Source organism: Coffea arabica, chromosome 10e, assembly GCF_036785885.1.
Source record: "Coffea arabica cultivar ET-39 chromosome 10e, Coffea Arabica ET-39 HiFi, whole genome shotgun sequence".
Taxonomy (NCBI): Eukaryota; Viridiplantae; Streptophyta; class Magnoliopsida; order Gentianales; family Rubiaceae; genus Coffea; species Coffea arabica.
In genome coordinates, this window is record NC_092328.1 from 39,601,142 (window position 1) to 39,619,971 (window position 18,830).

The following is an 18,830-nucleotide window of genomic DNA, read 5'->3' on the forward strand; positions in this document are numbered from 1 at the left end:
TTTTTCAGCTCTTTTATCTTGTTAAATATACCTGCATACAACTTAAATTTTCATCCAATCACCTATCCATATAATGCATTATCTTCTTCGCCTATTACTACCTACATATACACCAGATGCATGTGGGAACCATATGTTTACATTGAAGGGATTCAGCTCATGAACATTATTCATACATGTCCGATAGTTCTGCTTGTTCGGCCAAAGATCACAACATATCATAGTTAGTATCTTGCTTATCATTCAAACAATAGTTTCATTGCTTTATACACAGTCATATAGCTAATAATACAGATTATTTTCTCTCCTTTTTCCCTTTTTACAAATAACAATCAAAGGAATTGATATTACTACTCGACCAAGTAGTACCATTATTCTTGATCCACCATTACAGCAGACAGCTTCACTAAAAATTTGGTATACTTTTCTCTATTCCTTACTTTCCATGCTCAGAACCTCAACTTTCATAAATAAATATAACAATTAATAACAAATTTAGATAAATATCACAGGTGTGATGAGAATAAAGCATATATTGACAAAGGCATCAGCCACAAGCTTTATGAAAAAATAAATCAGAAAGTGCTTGCTCTTCCTGGCAGTCAAATAAGACCAATCTCGCAGATCCTTGCTTCCTCAGAACTGGTAAAATGCATACTTTTATTTAATACATTCTTCCCCTTAGATACTGTCCCAAAAAAATTACATATATAATTCACTTCCCTCAATCATAACTTCCAATTTTCTCTTTTGAACAGATCAAAAACTTCTGCATCAAAGGAACTCCATTGATAGTCAACTATGAGCAAAAATTCTTTGTCTCTAACTGTACTACATGCGGTAAATCCACTGGAGCAATGATGGATATTGAATTTGATTGCAACTTCTGTGAAACAAAAGACAACAAACCAAAACCAAAGTATATATTTTCCATTCATAAATTACATATATGTCCTTTTATCACCATTACACACGTACAATGCACTGAATTCAAACTTATTACTTTCGCAGAGCAAGGTTCTAGCTCAACATACATGATGATACCGGTTACATCACTGCTACTGTCGAGAAAAACTACGCAGAAATTCTACTTGACATGATTGCTACTGAAATCTATGACAAATATACCAAGGTATATATCCAGTCCCTAATACATATACATAAAACATTTAACACACTTCGTTCTTTTTATAACCTTATCTATACTTTTTTAATAATACAGAAAATCCCAATTCCCATTGATCTTTTCAATCAGAAGATCCAACAGCAAACATTGCTCTGCGAGATAAGATCATATCTGCCATCCCACTGACAATTTACACCTCTTTACTTTCTCACTGCCTTTGTTGCTGATAAGCCATCATCTGATCTTCTCCTTGAGCACCTAAGTCAGCAAAGACTTCCAGAGTCAAAGCAACAAGAATTCATTTAGAAAACAGACATGCCTGAGGAACTTGCAACTCCAACTAATCAATCTCCACCTATTGCCACTCCCAGCTCAATCCACCAAAAAACTTCATCGAGTGGATCTCCTCCATTTGAAGCAACTACTGTGGCTCAATCAAAGACTACAGCCTCACTGCCATCTGTCAAGCGCAACTTAGATCAACAATTTGACAAAGAATCTAAGCACCACAAGACTGCATAAAATAGCTATCTATTTGTCTTAATGCTTTTCATTCCCTGGACCTATCAGTCAGTTTTTGCTGTTACCTACTTTATGTACAAGCTAAACCAGGACATATTTTTGTTTTGTTCCTCATCAGACATTATGAACAACTTTATGACCAGTATCAAATAGTACATATATTAAGTTATCAGACTTCTTCCTATCGTCCTCATACATCTGACACAACCAAACAGTGCTATACATTCACATGACAATAATTTCACTAAACTACTAATAGTTTTTCTTCCAACCTGGTTCCATTCCATCATAACTAACAACAACCAAGACAACTTTCATCAAACAAGCACAAAAAAAACCTAAACTTACATAATGCATTCGCATTACACCTACTACCTTTATGCACCAATTAAACAAAAAAAAAACAGCATCTACTTTTATTTAATACCCGGTAAACCACATCTAAAACTACATCATTATCTACCACACTATTTATATCACTTCGTCAACCCTGCTTTCTCCAATACATCTGACACATCTCAACATAACTATACATTCACATGATAACAGTTTCATCAAAATACTAACAAAACAACATAATAGCTTCTTGTCTTGTTCCAATACATTACTGTGTATTCACATGTCTACCAAACCAACATATAAGAAAAAATCAAAATAATTAAAAAACTAACCCACTCATATCACATGTTATCCACCAATAAAAACCACTATAAATAATATACGTAAGTATAACTTAAATCAAGAACCCCAGAAAACTCATGGCAATACCAACTTTTATAGATTGGACAATAGAAACAATAGAAGAAAATGACCAGCTAATAACCTGCTTGTTTTACCTTCATACTATCAATGGACAAGCACTTCAAGTCATCCAAGCAACCCCAGCACCCAATAACACCTTTACATATGAAATAAGTTCCAACTTCAGAAGAGCTATAGGTTCTAGATTCATTCAACCCCATCTTCAATATTGGTCATCACACTTTGATGCCTCAAACTGGCTCGCATCATTCATATCCGACTATCCACACCAGAATTAATATCCAGTAAGTTTTCTCAACTTATATTTATATATTCTACACTTCACATTTTCTTCACTAATATGTACCTCATTTATTCTCCACTGACCAACTATAAAATATGTATCTATCATAATCTCAGCTTCACCGCCAACCTCATTTCTCCTGGAATATAGACAAGCATACCCAGAAGGATTGGTAAACCAATAAACCTCATGCTTACACACCTTCATTTTCACACATTTTATAGCTTACCTGATTTTTTCCTTTCCAGAGAATTAATCCATCATTTTATCAACAATTGAGGAACTGTTGGACAAGCACAATGATTATACGAAATGGAACTCGCACATGGTTCATAAAACTCGATACCAGCTTTCAACTATCTGGATGGAACAAATTCATACAAGACCACGATCTACAGAATGGCTCCATTCTTCGTTTTCTACACATAGGATACATGGTCTTTAGAGTTGCTATATATAATCCAAATAACTGTTTAGTTTGTCATGAATGGAACATCCTCCTCAATCATTCACAGTCACCCATTGGATGCAGTAAGTAATTCCTTTTCTCGAAAACAATCTTACCTCTCTACTACAAAATAAATTAACCTATTCCTTTTCTTATGATCGAAGGACTATTCACAGAAGAAGAAAAACTAATGACGCACTTCTCATTTTATATAATGCTTAGAGCGGACGATCTTGAATCTTTGGTCAGTTTCCTACAAATTATATTCCAATCAATATAATTCATACATTACATTGCTACTCCAACTCCATAATACAACTGCATTTCTCCCTATTTTCTATCTCAGGTACTCATCGGTGATATACCATCACATATACAAACAAACGACACTGGAGTGATCAATTGCTATCATGCTAAAACTCGATGGATCTTTCAGCTAGAAGGAATAGAAATAACAGAAGGTTGGCCAACATTCGCGCAAAAACACTTCTTACATGAAGGAAGTGTCATCCTATTCACCCTCCTCAATGAAAACAATTATCATTTGCACCTCTTCGACAGAGACTTATCCAAGAATCATAATTATCCTATTAACTTTTTCTTAAATGTACATATATTAACAAAAATATTAAATATCAAACAAATATCCAGCTTCGTAAAAACCCTATGTGCATCTAATACATACAAACAAATAAGAATTTTATCTGTATCTAATTAATATATATAAATCAATTATACTATTTTGTATTCATGTAGATCAATTAAAATCATATGTGTTGAATGTGTATCTAATATATATTAATTAATAATACCGCTTTCTATTAACATATAATATGTGTTATTTATATCAAATAATTATAATTGTCAACCTATTTCTATGTTTATAATTTTCCCTCCTTTTTTATATTTATTCACTTATTTATTAATTTTCTCCAAAATATATATAATAGCAAAAATATTAAATATGAACAAAATTTCCAACTCCCTGAAAATCTTACGTATAAAATGTGTATATTAACAAAAATATTAAATACCAAAAAATTATACATAGCTCTAAAAATTCTATGTGCATCTAATACATACAAACAAATACAAATTCTATGTGTATCTAATCAATATATATAAATCAATTATCCTATTTTGTATTACTATAGACCAATCAATATTATATGCTTTTACTATCTATCTAATATATATAAATTAATAATTCAATTTTATATTAATGTATACCAAATCTTATTTATATCAAACAATTTTAATTTTAACGCTACTTCTATATTTATGATTTTCCCTCCTCTATATTGATCTACTTATTTATTAACTTTGTCAAAAATATGTATATTCACAAAAATATTAAGTATTAAAAAATTACACAAATCACTAAAAAACCTATGCACATGTAATACATACAATAACTTTATTTTTATATTTATTCACATTTTTATTAATTTTCTCGAAAACATATATAATACCAAAAATATCAAATATGAAAAAAATTCTGCAAATTGATAAAAATCTTACATACATCTATTATATACAAATAAATAAAAATTCTATCTATATCCAATCAATATATATATATCGATTATGCTGTTTCATATTAATACAAATCAATGAAAATCACATATGCTTAACATCTATCTAATATATATAAACTTCAAACTAAATCAATCTAACATTTATTTATAATATCAAATTTTTAAAAATGTCTAATTTGTATATATTATATTTATGAATTTATATTCTTCACTATATTTCTTTTCTTTTAGTCTTTCTTATCCTAAATTCTACCACTATCTAATCTTCATTTAATTTTTGGTCAATTTGGTACAAATTACATTCCAATCAATATAATTCATACGTTCCATTGCTACTCTCATTTCATAATAAAACCATCACAACAATAGTTACATCTTCTTCCTCTTAAAAAATTAAATACACATCACAACAATATTATTATATCTATTTATAAATATATTAATCCAATATATTGTTCCTCTATTTATTATTCCAACCCTATTATCATACAAAACACTCTAAATATTAATTATTAAATAAATCTTACATTACTCTCAAACAATCAATAATGGGCACCCCGCGAAACTCGCGGGGCACAACGCCTAGTAATAAAATCATGTGTTCTAAAGTTCATCATACGCCGATCTGGAGAACCGTCGATCTCAGCATCGTGATCTAATAGTCATCTTGATTAGTCTACACTCTACCGACGTGGGGACCGTTGACTTCAAATAAATGCTGATTTTTTTGTTACGTGGTCTAAAGACCCTAAACCAGTGGTAAGATGCCACGTCAATGAAAGAGTTCTAGTCCGATGACATTTGGTTGGAAGTAGAGGTAGCAATTATACCCAAAATCCAACAACCCACCCAACCCACCCACTAATTTAAGAGGTTGGGTTGGGTAAATTGGGTGTTGGGTTAATTTTGGGTTGGGTAATAAAAACCCACATGTATTTTGGGCAGTTTGGGCAATTAAGTTGGGTACCCATTACCCAACTTAAAAAAACAATGGAGGCCTCTCGTCTGGGAATTTTCAATCCACCACCGTTTTCTGAACTTTAAGCATTTTGGCACATTCTTGTCAACTGCATCGGGCTTGCTGTTTTTTTTTTTTTTCCCTTTAAGACAGCAAACTTGCAAGTCTATACACATCTTGTTCCTTTACTAATTGGTTTTAGGATTGTGAAGATTACTGTTCAACTGCATGTTAATGTACATATACATATTTTTTTCCATTGTTATCTTTTGGATGGGGAGATTCTATTAGCAACTCGTGTTTTTAAGCATTTACTAGTCCCTAAAAAATCTAGCAAAATATGCAAGCAAATTTTTAATTGCTTTCATAAGTTGCTCAATTATTAATTAAAATTTGTCAATTAGATCATTCATGGGTCCAATTTTCTTTCTGCTTCGTCTTTTTTTTTTTCCCTTTTTTGGCCCTTGACATGAAGGTTTATCACAAGACAAGATTGATCTTCAACCACAATAATTGTGTAAAAAGTGCAAAGTGAGGTTATTTAATAATGAATAAAAGGAACCCAAAAGTCACAAATCTTAAATGAATTGGATAGTGATATTTGAACTAATTAGTTGAGAATTGTATCTCTCTTATCAAGTTTCAATTGAATTAAGGCGTGATTGGATCTTGTTTAATATTGGTATAATATTTTTTCATGCTATATTCAACTTGGACCAAAATTGTTTTAGTGTGTGAAAATGTGTTTATGTGTGTGAAAAAAAATTTTTTGTATGCAAAAATATATTTGAAAGAATTTATGTATCAAAATCTATTAATTAATATATTGGGTCATATTTGGGTCTTGGGTTTGAGATGACCCAATATGACCCTAACCCGATTTAAAGTTGGGCGGGGTTGGGTATAACCCATTTAAGTAAAAACCCAATATCAACCCGTCCAAAACCCGTCCAACCCGCCCAATTATCAGGTATAGTTGGAAGAATACCTGTTAATTTCATTTTACATCCTTCAACTTACTTTATTTTTTAAACTTTAAAATCAGATATTTTGTTTTTTAAAATAAATTTTGTCCCACTTAAGTAAACTCGTTAATAGACGTGAGATAGATTTTATACTCAAGCGGAACAATTTTAAACTTTCAGAGATTAAAGTTGGAGAGATTCTATTTTTTCAGAGACATATAGTGTTTTATATTAAAGTTTAAGGATTAAAAAAATTGAATATAATTGGCTTTGTATGGATTATGAGTATTGTAATGAATAATTTTTTGTTATTCGGTCAAATAGCTTGACCGGATAACAATAACTCAATCTCGTATGAATAGTCGATTTTATGAGAATACAATATAGGATTCGCGTTTGGATAATATGTTATATCCTTGCAAGTATAAATTTTTATCACCGATTTTTTGACTATATCACATTATTCACCTAAAATTGCAACCTCATGCAAGGAAAGTTGAATGTATGTGCATTTAATTTGCAGGGGCTAAATAGTTTTCCATAAAATTATATGAAACCAGCATTAGTATAGAATACATCACTTTCAATACAGAGAATTGGGCACACTCTTCTGATGCAAGCATAGACCAATTAGGAAACATGGACCCATGACATAAACAAGCTGAACTCTAGCAATTTAAAATGAGGCTAAGTACTTGAATTAACCTTATTCACCTCACATATTTATTAATACACAACGGTCATTCCTATTCATTTACCCCCTCACCTTCGCCTTGCACTGTGATACACATTCCACATTCCGTTTGCCAGTTCATCCCTCATTTCATGCCATTCATTGACCTCTTCTTGTGAGGCACTTAGGGGTTGAATTTCTGGCATTGGTGGGACCCCTCCTTCTCCCTCGATATCCATCGATTGATCATGATCATTGAATATGTCATCATCTGGCAATTTATCCCGTATGAAATTGTGTAAAGTGCAGCAAGCTATCACCACATTTATCTGTGTACTCATATAAAAATTAGGTACAAGACCGCGTAAGATGGCGAATCTCCTTTTAAGCACCCCAAAGCATCTCTCAATTACATTTCTGAATGATGAATGACGAGTATTGAAAAGTTGCTTCGGGGAGGAAAACCCACGTCGACCTTGTGTAGGTTGTCGAGGTGTTCCACGATATGGTGCAAGGAATCCAGGAATATTTCTGTATGCTGAGTCCACAAGGTAGTATTTCCCTAGAAACACCAGAATGAAAGTTGAATATAAGTAAAAACACACTCGGTCTGTAGTCATATACTCACATACCACATTCGATGATGCGAAACAATTTGACTAATAATTGAGTGCACCTGGCGGGGGCATCGAAAAATGTGTAGGTCCTGTTAGTGCTCCATCCAAGATGTGTGTATCATGGGCGCTTCCTTCCCAACCAACATAAATATATGAAAAACGCATATCAAAATCACAAATGGCTAGTACATTTTGAGTTGCTTGGCCATGCCTATTCGTGTACGCCATTTGCTCTTTAGGTGGAGGATGTGCTGGAACATGTGTACCATCCATTACACTTACAGCATTTTATAGATTTTGAACCCAAAAGTTTGCTGCTAAGTGCATAAGTCACAATTGAAACACAAAGAAAAGCATTATGATGCAATGTTTTTGGAAAAAAACTACAAGCAATTAATAGGTATATTACTAGTATAAATTTCTTCTATAAATACTATACCATAAACCACTGGGCAAATCTCCGATCAGTGTAAATCTTAGGATGAATCTCGTTCTGCCCTCTTGGACGAATGAGAATTTTCCCCAACTCACAAAGCCCCCGTAACACCTCGTGAATGTTCCTACATATGGTCTCCGGAAAATGTTAGAATCGCTCAGCAAGGCACCGTATTCGATGATTGTGACTTAACATAACTAATGTCATGCATAATGCTTCTTCTATGAGGACTCTTTTCTAGGGATTTTGCAGGACATATCCCCCACTCACAAGAATGTCACATAAGCACAAGAAAGACTCCACCGTTATTCTACAGTTCTCAAGTACTCTTGCAGGATGGCAATGAATAACTTCTTGCACATAATCTCTGCCAGTTAACATACTATTTCGGCATGGTAAAGGCAATATATATCCGGCAAGCCGTTCAGCCAGAGGGTTGAATAGAATAACCGTTGCCCATTGGATAAGTTGCCGGTCCTCATCTTCGTTATCATCATAATTCGATGATGATCCCCAAGTATTCCATTTGCCATCCATGTTCCTAATTTGGCTGTGTTCCAAACAGGATATGTAATTCATTAAAGAAGCTCTGGCTAATTTGTTGCAGAATGACTAAAAAGTATTTTTTAATAAACTACTTTTCTTTGGAAATGTAGAACTGATTTTAGATATGGCTAATGTATAATGCCAAACATAATCCACTTAAAAAATTTGAAAATCATCAACAACCAACAATAGTACGCAACATTAATTTAAGAAACCGACTGGGTAGTAATGGAAGATATGCATATACACATACATATATCTCCAAATTTTCCAGGTTTGTAAATAATTTGAACTACAATTACATATATATATATATAATATGTATGTATACGGACCATGACCACTTCACCTTAATTTTAAAATTTCCTAACACCAGAGATATGGCTCCGATAAGCAATTAACCTGTGCTGCGGTATGGAAGTAGCTACTAAAAGGATTGGAAGCCGTAGACGAAGTAAGATTCCTATAGCAGCTACGCCCTCCTTCTCCCTGACTTTAGTAGCAACTATGAAAACATAGTTGAAACTGATATAAAATTTAGTTTTATATAAATTAGACTGGAAACATGGTTTGTAACTATTTGATACTACCGACACTACACATAGTGCACATTTTGAATCATTATGACGGGTTGGGTAAAAAAAGCTGCTCCCAAATATTGCATCGCGTGTTGGTTGCTTGTTACTGATTGATAGATCTTTACTATTACTCAGACAACTTAGTGGAAAAAGCCAGCAGTGAGCAGAATCCTACTGGGGACACAATTGATGTTATAGGCCATCCGGGCTCCCGTGAATGTCCAGAGACCCATGTGCATTTCCTGCAAATAAGCTGTTGAGCGACTGTTCCAGACACCCATATGCATTTCCTGCAAATTCGCTATTGAGTGTCTTATGTGGGGAAGAGCCGCATCCCTTTATTTCAAAAAAATCCAGCAAGCCGTTTAATTCAATTGCAAACTTGCAAACTTGTCTATATTGAAAAGCAACTCAATTCCTGCTTATTTAGCCTCTTTGGCTGCCGGACAAATTGTGGGCCAGGAGTTATTAAAAAAATGATATGGACATAACTAAGGTCAAACTGAATTTGTCTTGTCCGTGGGTTTGAGACTACAGAATTTACACAAGTTTCAAATTCCTGTTTTTAGGCACAAGTTTACATATATATAAGTCTACCTGTGACATATATATATATAAATCCAATATAGCTAATCAACATTTTTGGTTAAGAACTAGACAAAAAAATCTGCTGGATAGTAAATGAATACAATTGGTCTCAGTCATAAATTGTAACCCAAACAAAGGGAGTAGCAACCAGCTCAGACAACATATAAATTTAGTATAAGTACACCATCAAATTCATAAGTCAAAGTGATTAAAAGTCTCAAATACATAACCCAAACAAAGGGAGTAGCAACCAGCTCAGACAACATATAAAATTAGTACAAGTACGCCATCAAATTCATAAGCCAAGGCGATTAAAAGTCTCAACTACATACATACTACAACTGTATCTCAAATAGCAAGCTAATAAGATATAAATCCGTAGGACTGGGAAAGAATCCAGTTGAGACAAGCAATCCAAAATTGGTCACAAATGACACGGTTGTCCCAACCCAGCCAGTTTCCTCAAATAGTAAATGACACCAGCAGCACGCAAGAACTATTTCGGGTCAAGAATGGTGTCAGCATACCAATACTAGAAGCCTTCATCAGACTGAAGAAACATGTGACACCAACTCTCACTATTTTCAAATTCCTTCATGCATGCAAGCTGTTTTCGGGACCACAGATCAATAGGCTCATGTTTTGGGTAACTTTGGTCCCAAACCTTTAGCGCCACTACACACCAGTCATTTCGTCTAGTGTTTTCCTCAATATGGATCTGTAACAACCTGCCAATGTTGGTTGCTGCGTCTCGCAGAGCTTTCCCGGTCTTCGGAGACTTAGTGCTCCTTGAACCATCATAGGATGATGTTCCCCGACTCGATACGATCGTTTACCCGGCCTGCTAGCAACGAATTCAACTTCTTCATCCCGAACAGGAATATAAACATCCTTCCCCAAAAGTCTGAAGTGGGTCCGTCTATCTTTGCCTTTCCCTTGCACCTTGATGCAGAAGCTGTGGTCTTTTCGGCAGACCAAGGAGAGTGGTGGACATCACTCTGAGCAGATGATTGGGCATGCTTTCCTGTGGCTAATCGACCCTCAAGAATATCTGTCAATTCATAGAAGCAACCGCAGCTGCGCCTTTCTTTGAATCTAGCATAGAATTTGTTTTCCTACAAGTCATGTGAAATGGCGGCTAATTCAAAACGAAAACTGTATACAATTGATAGAACAGACATGGAAATGTAATTACAAGCCACACTTCAAATAAGTAACAATTTCTGCGACCCCGAAGCAATATTTAAATCAAGTTTACTGATGGAAGATATTTAGGCCAGCAAGGAGCCATGACCAGGGCAGCAACCAACGATAACTTGATTAGGCACCAGCATTAATTTGGTAGGTAACTATTTCAGCACCCCATCCATTTCCAAATTTAAATCCCATAAGCAATCAAAGGAATTGATAGTGCTGACACAGAAAATACACCCTTAGTTTTTATAGTAGCAACCAAGCTCAGCATTAATCAAAGATTAAAACACGTGCAACTTTTAAATAAGTCATAATTCGTGTGACTCTCATGCATTGATAGATCCACATTATAATGGTTAAAACAGGGCAGCAAAATAACAGGGAACTATATAACTAGCTGGACTATGAAAGCAATTCTGGATACAAATGCTTTTCACATTAATATGTCGATGAATTAGGGGGAATGACCAACAGTATCTCAGAAACAAGCAAAAAACTCTAAGCACACTGATGAAAAGAAATAACAACGAATAAAGTATGCAACTGATGAAAAGACATAGAAACGCCTTTTAAAAACCCAAGCCTGCTACTTGCAGCATGTTACAAGGCCAAAAAAGTGTTGAGTTTAATTGTACCATCTCAGTCATAAGAAAAATGTATGGAACTGTACTGAAGTTATACAAAATTATGGTCAATTGAAGCTAAAAAATGGAGACATAGTGGGAGTTTACCCGCTTTAGAGCGCTCCATTTTTTCTTCGTAGTCTGAAAGCACAAAAGCTCCGAATTAAATCCAACTCCCGTCTCTGTTGTAGATTGGGACATCCCCGATAAGCGGTTGAAACACTTCCACTCGGCTTCTAGCCTATAGAATTTTGACCGATATTGCTCCCACCTCAAGTTGACGTGGCACTTATCATTCATGTGTAAGCACAGATGGTGCCAGTTTGACCTACCCTTTTGGTGCCTGTCCCAAGCACCATTCCTATGCCATTCAACAAGTGTCACTACAAAGGAAGCCTCAAGTGTAGGGTGATTTTTCCAATCGGCCACTTCAGAATCATCAGTCATCTAATGCAATATACGTATGTAATCCATAGTCAAGCGCAGCTACATTGTAGAAGACAACACAAAAAATTGAAAGTTGGTGCTGATACAGCAGTTTGTGGAATCATTTACATACCTTTATGAAGTAGTTTCTCGCACAAGCACCCAAGTCGTTTGAACCGCTCTCGGAATGTGCTTGCTGGATTGCATTAAAGTGAAATATAAACAATAGGACTGAAGTTAGGGGCTTAATAAAAAATGTGAACCATTCATATATGTTAGCTTACAAATAATTTTGATGCTAGTATTCAAAAAAATATGAAAGTTTTTTTTTGGTAAGTAATATATACTAGTAGCAATCTGGCCAGAATTTTACATGACCGAGGGTCTTACCGCTGGCCTTACAGACTCGACGGCGCTTATGTGGCATATAAACGTGGGTATGACGAAGAATGGAGGAACGTAACAGTTCCACACCAACTGGCTGCTAAAGTAAAAAAAATGCAGCAATAACGAGTGAAATTCAGGCAACAAAAAAGGACTGCATGTGGTAATGAATTTCAGGCAACTAAGTGCACAAACTGCAGCTATGAGGACATACAATGCAATTTTTTCAGCTAATGTCATAACTAAGGTTTTTCTTCCTATATCTGTACGTATAATTTGAGCTAAGCCTTCAACTCTATGAAATTAAGTGCAGATTTATTTTAAATAGGGATAAGTACCTGATTGGTCACAATCTAAACAAATGGGAAATAGAAAAAATGAAATGGGCATGAAAAAATCATCAAAAGAAGTGTAATCAGTTAGTATTTGTGCAAGTATAACACCAATATTGTTTCCCCCAACTAACAACCAACACCAACAAAAAAATCATTACCACATTAGAAGCCATATAGCTGACATAGCGAATACCTAGAATACATTCACATGTGTCGTAAAGAGGCATCTCCATTCATTGGCAGTGGGTTTGAATTACTTCCCTGTATGTGCAAATTGCTCTAGTGGGCTAGCCAAAACATGGAATTACCAAACTGAATTTTTTGCTACGGCTTAACAATGTTGGTTCTATGTCGGTAGACTTGTGCGACTTTTTCAAATTAAGTGCATTTAATTTTTGAAATATGGCAAACTTAAAATTGGGAAAAATGAGCTAGTGCAGCAGAGATCCACAAGGAAATATTTATCACCAAATAGTATAAAAGTATTTACAATGCAGGAATTTGCATATGTTTCAGGAACGAAGATTTGGCTCCAACATGTTGCCAAACCCTAATTAAATTGAAAAATAGGACTCTGTTCATATGCTTTTGTTCATATAACCGAACTCAAAAGAATCAGCACATCCTTGCAAGGAAAAAATCTCAAGCACTGTTGGCAGCCAAGGAAACGTACCTTGAACACTATAGATTGGGAGGAAACGCAGAGAATTAAATATGCCGGAGACGATGACGGTCGACGGTGGCAGCAAGCCTTTGAGCGATGCTGAACCTTTAATCGAACTGGACTTGATTGAAACTATCAGATTGGTGACCCAGGAAGTGGAAGGTTTTTTCACCCAAAGCTGGTTACTTCTCCAATTCGAACAACTACAAAGCCTCCGTGAATGGTATGTCAGTGAATGGTTGGGGTGATGAAGAGGGGGAGTAAAGAAAAAGACAGAGAAAAAGTAGAAGGGGCTTTTGTCGGTTTGCACTGACTCAGTACAACGGTCAGAAAATTTTTTTGGCTTTTTACTGTCTTGGGATAGCAGAATTGGGATGAATTATTGGGGCATGGCAAGTCGTTGGAATTTAAGAATCCTACTGTTCCAAAAGTAAAAAAATGAAATACACTATAATACAAGTAGTCCAAACAAAGCCTAACTTTTCCTTCATTCGTTAGTTTTTAGTTAGAAAGAAAAAAAGGGAAATGGAAGGATTTAAGAAGATGAATAGTAGGCAAAATTTTTCCTTCCAAATTGGAGAGAAAGTTGGAGGAAGCTTATGAAAGTTTTCTAAAATACCTGTTCTATCCTTAAAAATGTCTTGAACAAATATTTAATGATTTTCATATCCAAAATCATTCCACTAATTCTTAAAACTCCCAAACAACATAACAATCCCTTCTCTTCTCTTCTCTTCTTTCATAACTTAAGTTTTCCATTCTTCTTTTTTCTATCCTAAACTTCCAAACTTAGCAAGGGAAAGGGGAGGGGGACTCGATGTGAGTATAAACTCCATCGACGAAAACCAATTCCACCCCACCAAGACTGGTGGTGACCATCAGGCCAAAGGCCTAATGGCTATGAACCCCTTGAATTCACTTTTTTTTTATTACTATTTTGATCGTCGCACAAAGCATTCTTGAGTTTTTTTTATTGCCGCACAAATTTAAAAGGATGGTACATTTGAATATATATATATATATATATATATATCACATTAGTGATAAATGAATCGCTTATCGTTATCGTTTGGAACAAGTTTAATATAGAAAATTCGGTATCATTTAATTAATTAATTCACGTGTTCTACTTTTGGGTTGGATTTTGAAACGCGTGTGAACAATTTGAATCCATTAAATTTAATTATTGAATTGAATTATCAAAGAAGGCCTAAATCAAATTTTATATGGAATATATTTAACACTGCATGTTTATACAATAAAAGTCTTTTCCTTCTTTTCTTTTTGGTTTCTTCAAATTTTACCATGGCACTTCTTCCTTTAACAATTACTTGTTATGCTTAGAATTCGTTTTATTAATTTACTATAATTTTGTTATTAAAATTGATCTTTTATACCATTACACTGTTAATGATCTATGCATCGTATAAGTTGATGATTACACTATTTCTTTTGTCAACTTTATTACCTATGTTCTCACACAAGTACTTCCTAACTGCTAATTTTCATTCATATATAAAGACTAGAAACAAAATGAGGAAGAACAGACTTTAGGTGTACTTAGCAATTGAAGTAACACAGAAACCGTCCCTTCTTCTATCTTATATGGCAAAGAAATACTCATAGTCATTCCTGAATCAGCTACTTCATGGTCATTACCTACCGAGGGGTTCCTCAACAAGAGTTAGGTGCTATTGCCCTTAGCCAATGCTAACTTGAGCTGATGAAATTAGTAAACACTAGCTTTCAGATACACATCGTTCAATACCAATTCATAGACTGGGAGAATCACTGTCTTTATGACACAAGTGACATCGAAGACAAGTTTTCCTTTCATCTCCAATACCATCAAGTAAAAGAAGAACTTTGAGTTGTTAAGGATCCAAGAGCCTAGACATGAGAGGCTCCATGAATTCCCACTCAATTTGTTTGTCAGCTCACAAGAACTGAAGATCAGCTAGGCAATTGATGGTGTAGAAATGCCCATGATATTGCAATCTCAACCACATGATCTCCTTTGTGAAGAAGTATCCAAGGCATGCTGCGAATAAGGACAACTCACGGGTATTAATCGCCTGCAATCTGTCATCCAAGAACTACAATAGGTTAGTCAGTAGTTCTTTAAACTCCCAAAGGAAGAGAGAGAAATATGCAAATGATCCAAGAACAGGTTAAGTTTGAAGGATATGGATTAAAGATGACCAAAATCTAGATCCCAAGGTTCAATGGATTAACTATTTCTTTCATCTCATGCACCCATGTTGTAAGGTCTATTGTGATATATGGCCGACTTTCCACATCTCGTTGGCCTAACGCAAAAGAAGTTAATGGTCTGTTCTTTTTGTTATAATACCAGGTATTACATAAATCTAGCAACAACTGTGCACCGAATTTCTACTGGTGCAAAAGTTACAAAAATAAAGAGTCATCCAAGTTCATCCAAGAAATCACAAATAAAGTTCATTTCCAGAATGAAGGAAGGTGAAAGTCAACTACAATGCAAAGATAATGAGCATGAGGATCAGCATCTGGAAATGCTTTCAGAGGATTAGGTTTGAATGGGAAGGTCCTTTGAACTTTTGCCTAGGTGGCAAAGATACTGAGCTGGAGATGAGAATTAACATGTATTCGCTTGCCCACAATTTGAACTGCCCTTTGAAGTTGAACCTTACACTGATATGTTTGCTCTAACCACAGTGCTTTGCAGTGATGTTCCAGGACTCTTTTTGAAAATGTTAACTGGTTTGCTATTAACTTCACACCAGATCCACTTCTTGTCTAGGTTGGTGATCAGAATGAGCTAAATTGCCCTCTTTTATTATTTCAACTAGTAACCTGTAAGCAATATTAAAGCCAATATAAATAGCAAGCACTTGAATAAAATTTCAAAGTGAATTAAATAATAAATTCATGAAAGGAGAGCATGTTGGACGCATAAATGGCTGCAATGGATAAATTCTTGCTCTTTAACTTTTGTTTATCTTTTCTTTTCTTTTATAATGGTGCTCAGCAAAGGCAATAATGGGAGTGTTTTTCAAAGGAGTGTGGTCAGCAAGGAAACAACACACATGTCGCGATCTGTTATCTGTGGGCCTCCGCTAAGCAATTACAAGTCCTCTTCCACAGCTTGTGGATGACAAAAACCCAATCAATAAGTCAGCCAACACATTTGTCGAAGTCCGCCACCACAAGTTTTAATAAGCTACCACAATAAGCAACTTCTGTAGCATGGGCTTTGAAATTCAAGGATCCACTCAAAAATTACGTCCATAAACCTGAATTTTGAGGAGCCATTCAAGTATGGACTTAATTTTATATTATGTTGGCAAATCTTGGCAGATGTTGTAATGGTCTCAGTATTGTCTCAAGTTCCTTGAGATCTTTCTCTTCTCAATGTTTTCAGCACTGATGGAGGCAGACAAATAAGTCAACAAATTAATCATGAACAGTGAGTATGAGATTAATCAACAGTATCTACTTTTCCACTTCTGTAAATAAAAAACTAAGACTGATCACAGATTGCTTTAGTTAGACAGTGTTTAATTAGTGAATATACTCCTCATAAACTATTATCAGTACACACTAGAAATTTGGAAGTGGTACAAAATACCCGTAAACTCATTGTACATAGGTCCAACCACCAATATTTATTTGCTAAACAGTCTCAGACATGTTTTGTCAGAAGATAACATTTATCTCAAGTTTAAAACTCATTCTTGCCATTAACAGTTCAAGTGGTTATGCTGTTTGAATTATGACTTACCAAATCCTCCTTATTCAGGCTAAAATGTGTAACAGGTAGTTAATCTTAAAAAAGTCATTTTCCATAATAGTTTGGACCATCTTCAGCCATATTCCTTTTTATGTACATTTTCCTGCTAGTGTAGACGAGATTTATTTAACATTTCAAAAGTAAAGCATTTTACTGGTTTTTACTATAGTTCACCACCTGTATTAAGTTGCTCCCATCTTAATAGAATATAATCTTTCTATCTAACCAGTTTTGTTTTAGCAAATTTTGGATTGATTCTGATGTCTAATTTAATCATAATAAGCTGTATAAATGAATATTCTCGAAAAAGTTGTCTTAACCATTAGTACCCCTTTACAAAGCTAACATTCTTTGCAAATATGCTTGACATCCTATTCTGTATCTTCCAACAATAAGTAGCAGTTGTATCAGATTGCTCCCATCTCAGGATAACCTAACCCTAATGACCAAAGGAGGACTCTTAGGGTGTTCCCCACCGCTAGGTTCGAGGTTCGAATCCAATGCTTGATAGTTGGAGGCGGAAAGGGTGTAGGGAGTGTGGGAAGGTGTACAATAAAAAAAATGAAATAAATGGATAACCTAATCTTTTTATCTCACCAATTTTCGTTTTTGCAAATTAGCATGCATTGCTTATATGTTTAACATCCTATTCTGTATTTTCCTAAAACAAACTGCTTATTGATATCTGTTGATTTGTTTGAGAAGAGATTAACTGCATATCAAATTTCACACCCACAATAAAATTAATCCCCAAATTCAACTAATCTCATCTTGCATTACGATCAACTACGGCACACAAAAACTATCATCTCACTATCATATTTGCAAGGCATTGCCAAGTTCTCAGACAAATCTCCATTCTCTGATCTCCTCCTTAACGATCGATTTTTTGCTTAATAAGAAAGTAATCAAAATTCAACCTTCCAAAGAAATGGCCTTGACAGCTGACATTCAATATGATCTCTTTGGATTGAGATACCAAAGGTTAATTGTTGTCCATGTTGATCTTGTGATCTACAGTACAATACAATAACATCTAGCATGATCACAAAGTTCTGACTCATCTATTCTGACACCCAATGATGTACCCCAACGGTGCATTGGATATCAGATAGTTGCTTACTGGTTATTACTTTATGATGGATCTTTCTAGATGATTTGGGTAGAAAAGTTACTCAAGTTGTGGATTATCAGGGCTAGCAGAATATCAAGATTAACTTATCAAAAAATACATCAGAAGGACCAGTTAGTTATCAACTAATTAGAAACTGTTTGTTCATTAAAAGTGTTTAGGATTAAAATCCATCAAATGGCATTATATCCATCTAATACAGGACTACTAAAACTAAGCAGAGCTCAAAACCATACCAAAAAAAATACTTTTCAAGTCTA

General features: G+C 34.7%; 1 protein-coding gene across 3 annotated transcripts; it reads right to left on the reverse strand.

The window, feature by feature from the left end:
- Positions 1 to 10,134: 10,134 nt before the first annotated feature.
- Positions 10,135 to 13,981, reverse strand: LOC140014987 (uncharacterized). Of its 3 annotated transcripts, none has more exons than XM_072066737.1 (5): positions 13,676 to 13,981; positions 12,674 to 12,764; positions 12,417 to 12,479; positions 11,966 to 12,304; positions 10,135 to 11,155 (listed from the first exon to the last, which is right to left on the reverse strand). In XM_072066737.1, exons 4-5 carry the CDS (start codon positions 12,302 to 12,304, stop codon positions 10,838 to 10,840), a joined length of 657 nt encoding a protein of 218 aa, XP_071922838.1. In that variant the 5' UTR covers positions 12,417 to 12,479; positions 12,674 to 12,764; positions 13,676 to 13,981; the 3' UTR covers positions 10,135 to 10,837. The 3 variants fall into 3 exon arrangements, with proteins under 3 accessions (XP_071922838.1, XP_071922839.1, XP_071922840.1); XM_072066738.1 differs by having other exon boundaries at positions 12,674 to 12,767; XM_072066739.1 differs by lacking the exon at positions 12,674 to 12,764.
- Between the last annotated feature and the right edge of the window lie 4,849 nt (positions 13,982 to 18,830).